This window comes from Choloepus didactylus, chromosome 19, assembly GCF_015220235.1.
Source record: "Choloepus didactylus isolate mChoDid1 chromosome 19, mChoDid1.pri, whole genome shotgun sequence".
Classification (NCBI taxonomy): domain Eukaryota; kingdom Metazoa; phylum Chordata; class Mammalia; order Pilosa; family Megalonychidae; genus Choloepus; species Choloepus didactylus.
The window spans coordinates 65,738,389-65,754,246 of NC_051325.1; the positions used below are offsets into that span (position 1 = coordinate 65,738,389).

A 15,858-nucleotide genomic window follows, 5' to 3' on the forward strand; every position below is an offset into this window, starting at 1 on the left:
CACCCTGCAGGCCTCAGTGCGGTGGGGCCTTGGGGCTGTCTCTGGCCCTGCCAGCAGGGGTTCTAGCCACGCAGCCCTCTGGGAAATGCTTGGCAGTTTGCATCCAGACCCCCAAAGTGGGTGCACCCCTGGCTCAGGATTCAGGAATTGGCTTCACCTGGGATGTTTTTGGCTGCAAATAGTGGAAAACCTGGACTCAAACAAGCTTAAACCCAAAGAGATGCCCATCCCCGCCATGATGGGACCCAGAGGCAGGCGAGTCCACGTGGGGCCAGCCCGCACCTGTCTTGGCTCTGCCCTCCACCACGCTTAGGAGAGCCTTGGATGGTGACACAACAGGCAGCTGTTCCAGGCCCTCCAGGCCCCCTGGGGATTCGAGTCCCCCTCGTGTTGCGTGGGCCATGCTTATTTCTAAACAGACTGCCTCTGAGCAGCACGATGGACACTGGGCCCACAGGGTGGGTGCTGGGGACAGCTTTGTACAAGTCACAGGCAGGAGGGTGCTGGGAACGTGCCACTTCCCTGGGAAAACGATGAGGTTTGCATAGAAAGAGGTTCCCTGCAGCATTCCTTATGAGAGCAGGAAGCTGGACCGAAGAAATAAAAACCCTGGGACAGCAGTTCTCATGTGTGGCCCACAGACCTCTGGGTCCACGAGGTCACACCTGTTTTCGAGTCGAGCCGAGACCTGTATTTGCCTTTGCTGTGGGTGGGCAGCTGCCGCAGTGGTGCAGAAACAACTGCAAGTAAAGTGTCAGCCCCTCAGCAGGGCCGTGGTGGCGGCACCAGAGGGGGCTGGTTTCACTTTTAAAAGTCCTTGAGGAAGCAGCCAAGTTCATTCCATTAACTCTCAACAATTAGTTGCAAGCTAAACGAGCCACTTTTTCTACAGAACCCACATTTTTACTTGAAAGAAAGATTGACAAACTGCAGTTCTTCAGACTAGGATATTAGGCAGACTTCTCTAAATGTGTCACTTTAAGGAAAGCAACTGACAGCATTTATCAGCGATGGTAAAATTCAGGTTTTAGAGCAAAAATTAGAATTTTTTGACTTGACTGCCAGCATGAGCCTGGAGGCTTACCAGGAGGCAAAGACATCTGATGAGCTTGGTGGTGGCAGGTGTGGGTTTTAACTGTCTAATGAAAATTCAGCCACATAGGGAAGTTCTGCACAACTCAACTCAGTGAACCATTGTTTTCCAAATGAACAGTGTGCATAAAAGATGCAAAGGCAAGTGTGCCGGTTTGGATGTATTATGGCCCCCAAAATGCCATTATCTTTGGTGCAATCTTGTGGAGGCAGATGAATTAGTGTTTAGGTTGGAACCTTTGGATTAGGTGGTTTCCTTGGAGATGTGACCCACCCAACTGTAGGTGATAACTCTGATTGGATGATTTCCATGGAGGTGTGGCCCCACCCACTCAGCGTGGGCCTTGATTAGTTCACTGGAGCACTATATAAATTCAGACAGGAGCTCACTGCTGCAGCTGAGAGACATTTTGAGGATGGCCATTGAAAGCTGATATTTTGGAGAATGCCACTTTCAAACACAACCTGGGAGCAAGCAGGTGCTAGCCACATGTCTTCCCAGCTAAAAGGTTTTCCAGGTGCCGTTGGCCATTCTCTAGTGAAAGTACCTGATTGTTGATGCCTTATCTTGGACACTTTATGACCTTAATACTGTAACTGTGTAAGCAAATAACCCCCCTTTATAAAAGTCAATCCAATTCTGGTATTTTGCATGACAGCAGCATTAGCAAACTGGCAAGGCAGGCCAATGAATTTTAACATAGCAAAGCATGCAGAGTTCATTGATATGCTTTCAGATTCAGTTCGCAACCAACTTTTAAGGAACTACACCCCATCAAGCTTTGGTTTTTTATCACAGAAGAAGCTATTAAAGTATTCCTTCCTTTTCCAATTATAGTTGTGTGAGGCCAGATTCTTTCATATGTCAGCCTTCTCATTGTTTTTAGAAAATGTCATTTTTCATTGAAAATATTATTTGTTAATGTAATGAGATTATGTTTGCATGATTTAATGTTTTCACATTTCTCAGTATTGATTTCTAGTGTAACTGTCAGTCAGTATAACCCACATAAACACAGCTCCTTGGAGTTCTCCGTAAATTTTTAAGATTGTAAAGAGGCTCCTGAGACCTGAATGTTTGAGAACTGCTATTCCAGGACATCTGTAAAATAGTTCATTGTGCAGTGACTTGGGTGACATCGATGAAGACGCCTAAAGGCACTAACCCATGACATGCCGCGCGTGGGTCTCCTGCAGGAGCACTTGGGCTTTAATGTCGTGGACGGGAACTTAGCTGTAGCTGGAAGAACCTGTGTCATTTAGATTTTTTTTTTCTTTATACTTGGCAGTGATTGTGAACTTTTGCATTTTTAACCAGAAAAAGAAAAATAAAAGCTGATGTAAAGAAATAATACCTACCCTGTTTTCCTTAGAGTGGACATTGTAAAGAATAAAAAAACATTTTAAAGTGTTTTGAAAAATAATAAACTACAATATGTATGTAAAGTTTTACTGACATACAAGTTCTTACAAGGCAGGGGCAGGGTCTTAGAATCTATCACTGTTCTCTGAGTTGAGACAGCGTATATGTAATAAGCTCAACATTTTGTTAAATATGTGAATAAATGAGTGAATGCTCCAAAGTTACTCCTTACATACCTATAGCTGCAGAACAGCATAATGGTTTTTCTTCAGCAAAAAGAAGCACCGGGGTTTTGTACCGACTGTCTCGCCACCACTTCTGCGTGGCCTCACCTCAGCTTGTGTGGTGACGACGCTGGCTGAGCAGGGCCTCCCCACCACCCAGGCACCCCGTGGGCACCGACCCTGTCCAAGACACAGCAGGCTGCTCAGGGCAGAGCTTCTGTCCGTGGTTTTAAAATGTGTCCATGGATTCTGTGACGCACGAATGGGGCCTACCCTGCCCCGGAGCACAGGCTCTTCTTAGTGACACGTCTAACAGAACGTGGCGAAGGGGCAGTGCAACCTCCAGCTGGGCCATCGAAGGCGTCAGGGCCTCCTCCTCGCATGCTTGGGGACAGCTGGCCTCCACGTTGTGAGGACACTCCAGCAGCCCCTCGGGAGAGATGAAGGCCCCGGCCCACAGCCGGAGGTGGGCACTATCTGGGGAGGGGTCTTTGGGGCAACACTGACTGCGATGGCCCGGAGCCAGCACCACCCAGATCCTATATTCCTAACTCCCAGAAACCGTGAGATAGTGTCTGTGGCTTTACGCCACTGTTTGGGGGAGTTATCTCTTACACAGCTGTGGTTATTTGTTAGTACAGCTTCCCAGGGGGCTCACCTCTGCTTCTGGTTAAGGAGAGGTGCACCCAACCCGTGGAAGACGCCCCAGCTCTGCCTGACGTCGGCAGCCCCACGGTGACTTACGAACCCACCTGGTGCCCGATGCCTTGCCAGGGGCCGCCTCAGAATTAAGCCACCTTCTGTGACCAGCCCTGGCCTCTGGGGTCCTGGTTCCGTGCGTGTCCTGTGTGGCATGCACACATCTGGTTCCCAGGAGGCAGGCTCTGACAAGGCTCCCGCAGGTACGAACAACTTCCTCCCACCTCAAAATGCTCAGCGTGGTACTTCCTCTCTCCCCTGCCCCACTTTCCAGTCCTGCAGACTTCTCGTGCCTCGCCTGCCCTGTGTCCTCGGCTCTGACTTGCCCAGCTCCCTGGACGGGGCCCAAGGGAGGACACGGGAGCCCGGAGGAAGGGGGTGCTCTCTCGGTCTTGGGGAGCAGATACCTTTCCTGGGTCTGGACTTGGGGCCCAGTGTGGGTCCAACATGGAAGACCACTTCCAAACGTGCTTCTCTCACCGTCAGGGCCCCTCTGGCCGGCCTGTCCGCACTCAGCTGGTCTGTTCTCTGCTCTCTGGTCTCCATTCTGGGGTCAGGCCTGCCCCGAGGGGAGGCCCCAGGAATGGCAAGCACATCCCAGTCCTAGGGTGGCTGGCTGCCCCCAGGGGACCATGAGACCCCCAGCCACAGCTCGGGGAGCCCTGCCACCCTCGGGGGGAGAGGCCGGGCCTTGGAGAGGACAAAGGTGGTTCCCAGTGGCACAACCTAACCGTTTCCTTGGGCTCCAGAGAGAAAAAGTTTGCTGTGTTGGTTTCACACCCCTTCTTAACATCACCGTTGTCATTAGAACAACTCATGATCATGGTAATAAAAACAAGATTTATAACAAGCTTCCATGTGGAGTTAACACACCAAGCAAATAGAGGACAGTGATCTCCCAGCCCGTCCCCATCCCACAGAGGCAAATCTCAGACCTTTGGGCAGTTTCAACCATTTCTTAACACACAGGTTTTTTTTTTCTTTAATTCATTTGATTTAATTTTTAAATTCACTTTGACTACGTGGATGAGGTGGGTGCATGTTACACTCGGCTCCTGCTGTCAGGACAAATCCAGACATCACTTCCCTTTCCGTGTCCCCTTCTGAATCCCACCAACTACAGTGGGCACCACAAGGTCCCGTCCTGGCGCCTCGCCCCCTCTGAAGCTGGCTTGGTGTGGATGGGAAAGGGACTGGGGTTCCCTTCTTCCTCCAAGCTCACCGTGCTCTCTGGCTGGGCTGTGGAAGACCAGCTGCCCCATGGGTTTGTGCATGTGGTGGCAGCCTGTGGCACGGGGGACTGCAGCCTGTCCCGTCTCTCACTCCACACCCAGCAGATGGCCAACAGGGACCCTGCCCCCAGCTCCTAGCCATGGGGAAGGGGAGGATATTCCAGGGGCACAAAGTCGGGGTGATCCCCCACACACAACACCCAGGCAGGTGGCAACCCTTGAAGGCCAGCATTAGTGATCTGGAGATCCCCCAGGCCAAGGTTTGGGGAATGATCCAGTCCAGGGGTTCTTGGCAGAAGAGCCCAGTGTCGTGTCTCCAACCTCCAGGTGGAGGGGACCGGGTGGGGATGGGGGGCTGGTTGGGGAATCCTGGCCCTTTCCCTTCCAACATCTGTACTTGCAAGCGCCTGGTTCGGGTGACCCTGACCCCCTTGCTGTTCCTTCAGCTGAAGCACACCTGGCCTCACCTGCCCAGAGCAAATTCCGCCTGAGCAGAGAGCAGGGCGTGAGCCAAGATCCCTGGAGGTCTCCAAGGACAGGGGTCCTTCAGAGCCACTGGCAAGGCCCTGGGGGTGGAGGGGGCTGGGGAGGGTGGCTTTCCTGGGCCAGGGGCCTGTGCCCACCCTTCTGCCTCACACGCCCTGGACCGGGCCGCCAGCACACAGGTCCCTGGGGAGCGTGCCCACTCCCCTGCAGACTGAGCCAGCCACAGCCTGCCACCTCCCCCAACCCACCCCGCCCCCGGGGCCCACCCAGGGCAGTTGGTCTCCCAGGACCCTTGGGTCTCTAGCCACTCTCATCGCAGAACGTCCACATTAAACAGGCCCTCGATTTCCAAAGGCTCTGCTGCACACACAGGCTCCTGGGGCTGGGACGGCCGCCCGTCTCCGCCCTCCTGGCCCCCACCAGACAGGAAAACAGCAGGCGCTACTGCCCCTGCTCCCGAGTCCTGCCAGCACCCACAGCCCAGCAGAGGCCCCGCGAGCTCGGTGCCGCTGCGGCTGGGTTTATTCAGGCCGCGTCCACCTCCACTAAGGGGGTTGCAAAGAAGGGCCCCAGCCGCCCCTGGCCTGGGGGCCTCCAGGGGGGTGCGTAGCCAGGGAGCTCACCTCCGGGGCAGGACAGGGCAGGACGGGGGACCGTGCGGCAGGAGAAGCGGAGCCGGGAGCCGGGTGGGGGTGGGGGGCAGGAACAAAAGGTGCATCTAGACGAAGTTGAACAGAACGAAACCAAAACCGGAGGAACGGGTTCCTGTCTGTCGCAGGCTCCGGCGGCGAGCTGCGGGGGCCCCTAGCCGGACACCTCCTCCCGCTGCTCCTTGTTCCTGCGCACCTCGGCCGCGTGCAGCTCCTGCGCGGAGAGGGCCGGTGGGGGGCCTGCGCTCGCCCTGAGCGCCAGGCCGGGTCGCCGTCCCAACCGAGAGGCCAGCGGCCGCGGCCCGAGGCTGGGGCTGGCCCTCGGGTGCGCCCGGGGCGAGCGGGGCACCCGGGGCGTCTTCCCCAGGCGGGCAGGCTCCGGGGCTCCCTGGGGGTCACCTGGTCCCACCGCACGCGCCGTCAGCTCCACCCGGGACCTGGGGGCGCTCCGAGGGGGCTCCCGCCCGGGGGCAGGCAGCGAAGCTGGCCCGTCGGTCGCGGGGAGCAGGGGGGCGGGGCGGCTGGCGGCGCAGTGCAGAGGGAGCGGCCAAGGATGGGGGCCCCCTCTTCCACACCCTCTCCCTCTTCGGCCACCCCCTCCCGCATGGCCAAAGTCGTGAACCCGCTCATTTCTGACTGCCCGGGTCCCGCCGGGTCAGAGGCCCCGCCCGGCGCTCACCTTCTCGCGCAGCCGCTCGCGCAGCGCCGCCAGGTGCGCCTCGCGGATCTCCTTGCTGAGCTCCATCTTGTAGTTGAGCTTCTCCTCCGCCAGGCGGCTGAAATTGTTGTTCTCCTCCAGCGCCTTGTGCAGCACCTCGCGCTCGTGCTCGCGCCGCTCGGCCAGCTGCTTCAGCACCTGCGCCTCCTGCGTCTGCGCGGGCGAGCGCGGTCGGGCCCTCGCCGCGCCAGGGGCCCACGGGGTCCCGTTCCGCCCCCCGCCAGGGCCCAGGCCCCGCCCCGCCCCAGCCCCCTTCCCGCCTGTCCCGAGCGCAACAGTCCTGGCGTCCCACCTGCGCCTCAGCTGGTGCCCTGGACCCCCGGACGCTGGCCTGGGGAAGGGGCAGGGCACGGAGGAGAGGGACTACGCTTTTGAGGCAGGGGGCCCACTCTGCCCCTCGCTCTGCTCCAGACTAACCTCTCTACACCGACGGCCATTGCCCAGCGTATCCCTGCTCAGTGCCTTGGCTTCTGCCCAGCCTTGGCCGGCCTCTCCCTGCCCCCTGGAAGCACGTCCTCAGGGAGCTCCGGCCTGCACTGATCTGCCTCATCAAGGGTGGCTCACCCTGCACCTGTCCTTGGCCTGCAGTGCCCCCTAGGCTGAGAGCATCCTGGGCAGGACAAGGCCCCATCTACTCCTTCTGGCCTTCTCCAAAGCCCAGGCGCAAGAGGAAATTCTAAACGTGTGGGCTGTCACTGTGCCTGCCTGGCTGAGCATGCTAGGTTCTGAGCACCCAATTCAGGTGCTCGGTAGTGGAAGGGTCCCCAGGCACCGGCGAAGAGACGAGAGGCCAGCGTGGGGCTGCAGGCACCTCACTGTCCACCTTACTGGGAGGGAACTGCCTGGTAACCCCTAGGAGAAGGCTCCGGGGGCCATTTGCCTCCAGCGCTCTCAGCTCCCTTCTCCACCCACTTGCCTCCTCCTGGGCCTCACTGTGTCTTGCTGTGTGCCTCACGGGCAAGGGCAGGCTTGGCCCTGGGATGGCACCCCCCAAGCTTCCACCCCTTTCTATGTGTGTTTCAATCCCACTAGGGCTGGTCTGAGGGGAAGGGGCAGGAGAGGATCTGGAGCCCTGGTGCCCCCAGAACACCCACTGAGCTCCAACTTCCTCCCTCCTTCCCTCCTCACTCCCCAGCCCCAGGGGAGGCTGCCGACCCTCCCATGGGTCTGGTCCCAATCTCCTTCGCTGGGGAGTCCCTCCCCGCCACAGGCAGCAGCCCTGAGAAGCTCGAGCCCAGAACCTGCTCCCTGGGGACTTGTCGCCAGGGCACTGGGTGGGGTCGAAGTGAGGCCCGCACCTTCCTCCGCTCCTCAGCCGCCTCCAGCCGCCTCTGCAGCTCTTCCAGGGAGACATCCTTCTTCTTGGGGGGAGAGGAGAGCACTGGGCTCTCTGGGGATAGGTCGGAAGGGGACTTGAGGATGACCTCAAAGCTCTGGCCAGAGGCCCGCTTGTCCAGCTGCTTCACCTCCATGTCTGTGGGGAGGAACAGGATGGCTGTGTCAGCGGTGCTGGGCTAGGGGAGTGTGCTGGAGGATGGGACGGCCGAGGGCGCCCCCCAGAGCAGAGCCCAAATCCAAGACTGGGGAGGGGATGTGGCTGCCCACGCTGAGCTCCTCTGGTTGGAGCCGTTAGCCCTCGGGCAGCCAGGCCAGGAGGTTTGGGGGAGAGCACAGGAGGTGGGGGAGCAGAAGTTGGATGGGGGAATTCCTGGCGGGGGTGGGGGTTGGGGCTGGCAGCCATGTCCAATCGGGGACACTCACCCCCATACTGGTAGATGGTGCTGGGGTGTGGCTGCGAGTAGAAGCAGGAGCAGATCAGGGATAGCACGGACAGTTCCTTCATCTTCTCCTTGTAGGCTGCGGGCGCGAGGCTGAGGGTGAGGGCCGGAGCCACCGCGTGCCCCCCATGCCAGGCCGGGGTCTGTCTGCCCCTCCCTCTCGGCTCTGGTGTGTCTCTCCGAGAGACCGTGTGTCTTGCTCCCTTTTGTTGCTCTTGCTCTCCTCCTGCTCACTCCCCCTGCTCACTCCCCCTCCCACACTGTGACTCGGCTTTCCCTGGCTAGGCCTCTCTGCGTTTCCTGGGTTGCTTCTCTTGGGGCTTCCATCTCTTAATTCCCCACTCCTGCTTTCTCTCTCTTGGCATTTGTCTGTCTCACTCTTCTGTGTCACCATGTGTCTCTGTCCTTTTCTCTGAATGACCCCCTTGGTCTCTTTTGGCCTTGCTCATCCCTCTGTGTCTTTCTGTCTCCCTCACTCTCTCTCTTTGCGTCTTTCTAAGTCTGGGCATGTCTCTCTGATTCTATCTTATCTTCTCCCTTTCTCTCCGCACATACCTCTCTGTTTGTGACCCTCTGTCCCTGTGTAGCTTTCTGACTCCCACCTTCCTCTGTCTCTCACTCCTGCCCCTTCCCTCTCGCTTGTGGACACTCGCCCACATATGTGGAGAAGATCAGAGCTGACACTCATGGAGAAGGCCGGCACAGACAGGAAGCCCAGATGGCGGTCTCTTTAAACTTGGATGAAGCCTCCATCCCCTCCTGTCTGCTCCCCACTTATCTTCTGGATGAAACCAGACCCTTGTCAGACACTTGCTGCCCATTTGGGCCACCAATGGCCAAAGGGAAAGGAGCTGTCCATTCAGCACCACGGCCCGTCCTCTCGCTCCTTTTCAGATCAAATTCCCACCAGCCCCTGTCCCCGGTCCCCAGAACAGGAAGGGAACCCTCTCAGAACTGAAGTAACTTTAGCATCTCCGCATGGCAAGCCAGACTCCAAGGTAGATACTTTGTTCCAGCGTCTCCTCGAGCTCAGGGCAATCCTGTTCTCTGTCCAACAGGGAGGGCACCGGGGCTCGCGGGACCAGGTTCCTCCCCGTGTAACCCTGCAGCGCCTGCATTCTTCCTCCCCTCCAGCATACAAGACCTCGGGGCCTCCGGGACTCACGCCCCTGTACGTTTTGCTAAAAAAGCTGGCATTTTCTCCGGAGAAGCACTCAGGGAAAGGAAATCTGATTTCCGTAAAGGGAAGAGCAGGCACAATTTATGTACTAGCTTCTTCGAGGGAGCAGACAGGACTTTGGACAAGTGTTTAGATGGACAAGAAACTTTCTGATCAAATTTCACACAGGATGCTGCTTTCTAAGTTGTGTTCACGTGAAACTGGGAAAACTGTGGGTGTGGAAACAGGGTGCAGGAGGGGAACCGTCAGACACTTCTTGGAGGGCCCTCAGCCAGCAGTGTAGCGACCAGTGCAGAGAACGAGCTCATTGGAGAGGAATGGCCGGGCAGCTGGTCCCTTCTGCAAGGAGAAGCTTGGCACCTGGGAGACCGTGAAGGTCAACCCCAGGGTAGGCACATAGCAGGGAAAGGCTCTGGGGCAGGGTGAAGGCGCACTCGGTCACTGGCTTTAGGAGGTCGGGCAGAGGTGGAGGGCAGGTGAAGGGGCCCTCAAAGGGGACTTTGACTTTACTTGTAAAGTTTTAATTTTTCACAAGCAGAATCTGTTCATGCATTGCTTAAATTATTATCTACAGTAAGCAAATAAATACAGACAGAATGTAAATTAGAAGTCACCAAGGCTGTGGGGAAGGGAGAGTGGGAAGTTACCACCGAATGGGTGCAGAGTTTTGGTTTGGGGTGATAGAAAAACTTGGCAATGGAAGGTGGCGATGGCAGTACAACATGTAAATGTAATCAATGCCACTGACCTGGCATGGTTGAGATGGCAATTTTATGTTATGCACAACTCACATACACATAAACATCCACAACACCTTTTTTAAACTTAATTTTAAAGAGGAGGCAGAGGGGGTCAGGTTGGGCAGAGACAGCTTTTCAGTGCAGTGAACACGGGGGAGCTGTGCCCAGGTGACACTGGAGCGTGTGGAAGAGCTGGGAGGCAGCCAGGCCTGTCCTTCAGAGGTGACGGTGGAGGGAGGGGAGCAAGAGGCCAGTCTGGGCTGGGGCTGGGCAGACGCTGCCCTGGGAGGGGCTGGGAAGGAGGGGTCCATGAGGGACACTGGCCCCAGGCCAGCTCCTCGCTGGTCCTTCCTGACGTCACAGACCCTGAATGATTTTGCCAGACAGGCCAGGAACTTGGGGCCTGATGGTGGCTCTGAGTCCCTCCCTGCCTCCAGCCTGAGAGCCTCACAGGGAAAGAAGCTGCAGATTCCTCACAGAGGGAGAGCAAGTTTGCAGACAAGGGCCTGGGAGCCCCCTCCAGCTCCCTCTTATAGGCATTGGTTGGGGGGAGGGGGTCTGGAAGCAGATCTCTCCCTATTTGGGAGGCAGAATGACGAGCAGGGGCAGGGAAAGTAGCTGCATTGCCAGGAAAGGACAGGGTGTGTGACAAAGGTCAGGGCACAAGCCCCCACCTGGGCAGTGAGGGGCCATGATCAGATGGTTACGGAGATTTCCTGGTAGGAGCTTCCTTCCTAGGAGACCACACCCCAAGAAGGCAGCTCTCCTCTGGCCCTCTAAAGGCAGGAGGGGGAACAGGTTGGCAGGGTGGGGAGAGCGCTGGAGAAGAGACACTCCACATAACGCGCTAGCAGGGAAGGGGGCTGGGTCCCCACCCCAGAGCCAGGCAGCAAATCCACTTGTATTCTCAGAGCTAGTGGGGCTTAAAGATCATGTTTTCTGCCTCTCACTGCAGAGGGAAGGAGGCCAAAGCCAGACGGACCCAGCCACCTCCTCGGGGGCACGGCTGGGGCCAGGGAAGCCCCTCCCAAGGCACAAGGCAACTCCTCCCCTTCTCCTTTGAGACCCCCACCCCCATGTCCAAGAAACTCGAGGCTCCCAGCGTTCTTCTCCTCCCTCTCTGTGCAGGTTTGAAACTGTATGTACCCCAGAAGAACATGTTCTTAAATTTAATCCATTCCAGTGGGTGTGAACCTATTGAAGTAGGACCTTTTGATGAGGTGACTTCAGTTGAGGTGTGGCCCAACTCAGCCAGGATGGGTCTTAATCCTACTGCTAGAATACTTGAGAGAATGAAATTCAGACACACATGCAGAGAGAGAGAGAGCCACAGGAAGCAAGAAGCTGAACCCAGAAGAGACGGGAGGGACCAGGAGACACTGCCATGCTCCTGGCCATGGGACAAGCCAAGGACCCCAGGCTCGCTGGCAGCGGCCCTGGAACGCCAGTCTTCGGGGAGAAAGCATTGCCTTGATGATGCCTGGATTAGGACTTTCTCTTTCCCAGCCTCAAAACCATAAGCAGACAGATTCCCATTGTTTAAACCGAGCCATTTCATGGTATTTGCTTGAGCAGCCAAGGAAACTAAAACACTCCCCTTCACTGACTTCAGAAAATCTGTTAAAAACAATTCTCTGCTGTCAGCAGGATGTCTTGCATCTCCCTCCTCCTGTTAGTATCAAATATTAAATATGCAAAAATGCATACTGGCCTTTGTGATGACTAGATTCTACACAAGCAGGATTTAGGAAAAGGAACCCCATGTCAACCCTGAGAGCCTGGAACAGTCATCATGGCTTGTCTGGGCGGGACCTCACATCCATCCTCCCACCTGACCCTAGAAGGGACGGCTTTGTCTTTGTCACCCTTGTTTCTGCAGAGGAAGATGGGGCCCAGAGAGGGCCAGTGGCCCACCCAGAGAAACACAGCATGTTGGGATGGGCACCTGCCACGAGTGCCAGCCTCAGACTGCATTTCCTCCTGTTGGGAGCCTATGGGTCAGCCCAGGCCTGGGAGGCAGGGGTGCTACAGAAGCCCACTCACTGGCAGCGCCGGACCCCTGGAGGATGTGCCTTTATGTGGTCAAGAAACTCTAGGAAGTGAGGCACAAACAATCGCTGCCTGGCATGGACTGGACACCCTGCCCCAGGCACTGGGACCGAGCACTTTTCCCAAGATGCCCCACTCACCTCTCTGAACAATGAGCAGCCCTTAGGGGAGGTACCGGTGCTCTCATCCCCATTTTCCAGGTGGGGAAACCAAGGCCCCAATAATTAAGTAGCACGTGCAGGACCAGGCAGCTCGAAAGATGACAGACTCAAAAGTGAATAAGGAACTAAATATGAACAAGAGTCTACACAAGTCTGAACAGAAAGGGAAGGACACCAAGAGATGGCCAAGCTTTCTCATGGGAATTGTGGAAGCAAAGCAACTGAGCTGGAGTGACTGAGGGCACGGCAGTCAGATCCCCTTTTGATCCACATGGGAAGAGAAAGCTAAGGACAGTGTGCAGTGGAAAGGGAATCCCAACAGACAACTCTTCACCCCAGTCATCAAACACAAAATCAGATCTGCCAGTGAACCAAGGCAAAGACGACCAGCTTGGAGGTGGGCAGACAAGCTGTCTTCCACAGCGAAGCAAGTACCCAGGCTTACTTGAACCAGTGTTGGCCACTGTTACTCGCATCCTCACGTAGCAGCTTCTGGACCAATCTACCACCACCCAAGACTTTACTGGGTGCGAAGAGCACCGGGCGAGCAGAGGCAGGTGCACACGGCGGCTGAGCCCCGGGAAGGCAGCGCCGGTGGCCGTGTGACGAAGGCCTGACCCACATTCCGTCTGCCCGGCAGCGGCTCTCCAGCGCTGGTGCCCGCTTGGCACTGCAGCACATCCGGGTGGCAGAGGCCGAGGTGGGCAAACTAACTGAATGCTCCTTCGATTTCCTTTCTCTGCCTAATGGTAACCGATGGATCGGGTTTTTGTTTGTTTATTTGTTTAGCAGCCACTTGTCAGTTAAAAGGGAAAGAGAAAAACCCAGAAAAATCCTGGGATGAAGTGTGGGTCGGCACTGCCACAAAGTCCGTCCGGCAAAGAAGAGAGGGCTGGGGGCCTGGGCGGCGCTTCCCGCGGGAATGTGCCGGCTCGCCTGTCAGACGGGCTGTCGGCGGAGACCCCCGCAAGGCCTGCGTGTGGGTGGGGGCGGGGGAGGATCCCCGAGCCCGCCCCTATGTCTCTGGGGGTGTCAGCGCGAAGACAGGGGAGAACGCGGATGGACGTGACCCCCAAACAAGGCAGGGGAAGGGGTGCCAGGGGCGCAGGGCCCGAGGCCGTGGGCCCTCCGGGGCGGGCTGGGGGCGGGGCTGGGGCGGGAGGCGGAGCTCCGGGCTTCGGGCCTCGCGCGGGCGCGGGCGAGGGAGCCGCGATCGGCCGCAGAGGGGCGGCGGGTCGCGCAGCGTGCGGGGAAGGTGCGCGGAGGGCGGCCCTGTGCCAAGATGGGGCCCCTCCGGCCTTGGCGGAGCGTCCCCGGGAAGGCGGGCTCCGCCAGGGCGCCGCGGGAGGCGAGCGGGCAGCAGGAGGCGCGCCCCTCCACCAGCCTGGCCCGGGAGCCAGCAGCACCCCTGTCCCCCCAGGCCCCGCGGCGCTCAGGGCGCCGGTTCTTTCGGCTGGCCCGGATCGGCAGCCCCGGCGACTCCAGGTCCCGGCGCGACCCGGTCGTCCCGCCTCGAGCCAGCTGGGGTCCGGGCCCCGGCCGCCCTGCCGCAGCCCCTCCTCGCCCCTTCCCCGAGCAGGCGCGCTCCGCTCGGGTCTGCGGGCGCCTCGGGGGACCCTTGTCGCCTCCCGCGGCGCGCCCGCCCGGAGGCACAGGCCCGCGCTGCCGGCCCTGGAGCCTCCGCCGCAGTGTCCCCCGTCGAGGGGCAGCGCGTCTCCGCGCCCGACGCCGCTCCCCGGGCGCTCCCCGGCCCCCGCCCCAAGGCCCACGCTGTCCGCCCTTGGAGCGCCGGGACACCCTGACCCCGGGGCCGCCGCGGGCCCCGTCCCCCTCTTGCGGCGCGCGGCGTCCGAGGCGGCAGGACGGATTCGGCGCCCAGCGCGGGCGTCGGGCGAGGGCGGACAATGGCCTCTCCCCGCAGCCGCCCGCAGCCCCCAGCCGCCCGGCCTACCGGACACGGTGCTGGCCATGGTGCTGGCGGCGCGGCGGCGGAGGCCGGAGGGGCGCGGGCTGCGGCTGGAGCTGCAGGCGACGAATGCTGCAGTGCCGGGGAGGGGAGGCGGGCGCGGCGAGGGGCGGAGGGAGGGAGGCGACGCGGCGCGACGCGGCGGGGGCTGCAGCCTTCGGAGTGGCGGAGGGGAAGGAGGGAGGAGGAGGGGGAAGGAGGTAGGGAGGGGGAAGGAGGCCCGGGCGCAGAGGGTCCGGCTTGGGATGCAGGGCGCTGACTGCACTCAAGATGTGGAACGCACTGCCCCACACTCCTGCTATGGTCCAGCAGCCCCCCAGCTTGGCACTGTGGAGGGCTGGTGGAGAGAACCCTCATTCCCCAGGGTGGGTGCCACAGGGGCCAGGCGGGTATGGAGGTTCCCGCCAACAGGGAGCAGGCCAGGGTGGGAGAGGGGGCATTGCCTCTGGGTGCAGGAGGAGGGATTCAGAGGCTGAGAAGAGGGAGGTGGAAAGGGCTAGAGATCAAGGGCTTTGGAAGGAGGAGGGCTCAAGCACCAGCTTGCTCTGTGCCAGGGCCTGCTTCTGACCACCCAGGGCCGCCATTTCTCCGGTGTAGGGTGAGGCCGTGACAGGAGGACATGTGCCAGGGCTGAGCACGTGCCTGCACAAAGGGGCCTCAGCCAGCCATGGCCGTCCTGCTGCCTCTTCGTCTCTGGGTGCAGGAAGCCTGTTGACGTCTCCCCAGGAGGAGCCTGGAAAAGAGGGCTGTCCTGTCCTGGGGTGACCACCTTCCATGCTCTTGGGGATGGGAATCAGACAGACGGGGTGTTTCTCTTGTTTTAGAGATGGGGCCCCTGAGGCAGAAAGAACTGCTTGCACCACAAGCAAGTCATGGGGCCAAGAATGAAACTCAGAGAAGCCTGTGGGAGACTTGCAGGGAGATAAGGTTGGCTCAGAAAGGCCAAGGGCCAGGGAGCATGCTCTGGAGCAGAGATCAGTCTGGAGCAGGCCCTGCAAGGGGGATATCAGGAGCATGCTGTGGGCAGCCAAATTCTAAGGTGGCCCCACGTCATGTGGCACAGTGGACCTTAAAACAGGGAGATAATCTGAGGTGTCTGACTAATCACATGACCCTTTTAAAGCAAAGACCTTTCTCCAGCCGGTCACAGAAGGAGAGAGTCGAAGCATGGGAGCAAGTCCATGTAAGGAAGGATGGAGGAGGCCACATGGCCAGCACTTGAGAGTCACCTCCAGGAGCTGAGAATGGCCTCTGGCTGACAGCCAGAAAGACAAGTGGGACCTTGGTCATATAACTGCAAGGATCTCAGTTTTGCTAGTAGCAAGAGTGAGCTTGGTTGTGGATTCTCCCCCAGAGCCTCCAGGTGAGAATTCAGCCCAGCCGACACCTTGATTTCAGCCTTGTGAGAGAGCCCAGCCAAACCTCGCTGACTCCTGACCTACAGATTGTGAGCTGACAGTTGGGTATTGCCTCAAGCTGCTAAATTTGCGGTAATTTGTTATGTAGCTACAACACGTGTT

The 15,858-nt window shown here is 58.6% G+C and overlaps 1 protein-coding gene across 1 annotated transcript; it reads right to left on the minus strand.

The window, feature by feature from the left end:
• Nucleotides 1-4,359: 4,359 nt before the first annotated feature.
• Nucleotides 4,360-14,448, minus strand: STMN3 (stathmin 3). The gene is made up of 5 exons (XM_037812033.1): nt 14,324-14,448; nt 8,226-8,321; nt 7,763-7,938; nt 6,426-6,617; nt 4,360-5,960 (listed from the first exon to the last, which is right to left on the minus strand). The coding sequence occupies exons 1-5, from the start codon at nt 14,340-14,342 to the stop codon at nt 5,901-5,903; spliced, it is 543 nt and encodes a 180-aa protein (XP_037667961.1). The 5' UTR covers nt 14,343-14,448; the 3' UTR covers nt 4,360-5,900.
• Between the last annotated feature and the right edge of the window lie 1,410 nt (nt 14,449-15,858).

Excerpts from the sequence above, each read along its gene's own strand:
- STMN3 (XM_037812033.1), bottom strand. Across the intron at positions 6,618-7,762 it reads CGGCTGAGGAGCGGAGGAAG|ACGCAGGAGGCGCAGGTGCT; the intron begins GTGCGGGCCTCA and ends TCGCCCGCGCAG. Across the intron at positions 5,961-6,425 it reads GCGAGCGGCTGCGCGAGAAG|GAGCTGCACGCGGCCGAGGT; the intron begins GTGAGCGCCGGG and ends CTCTCCGCGCAG.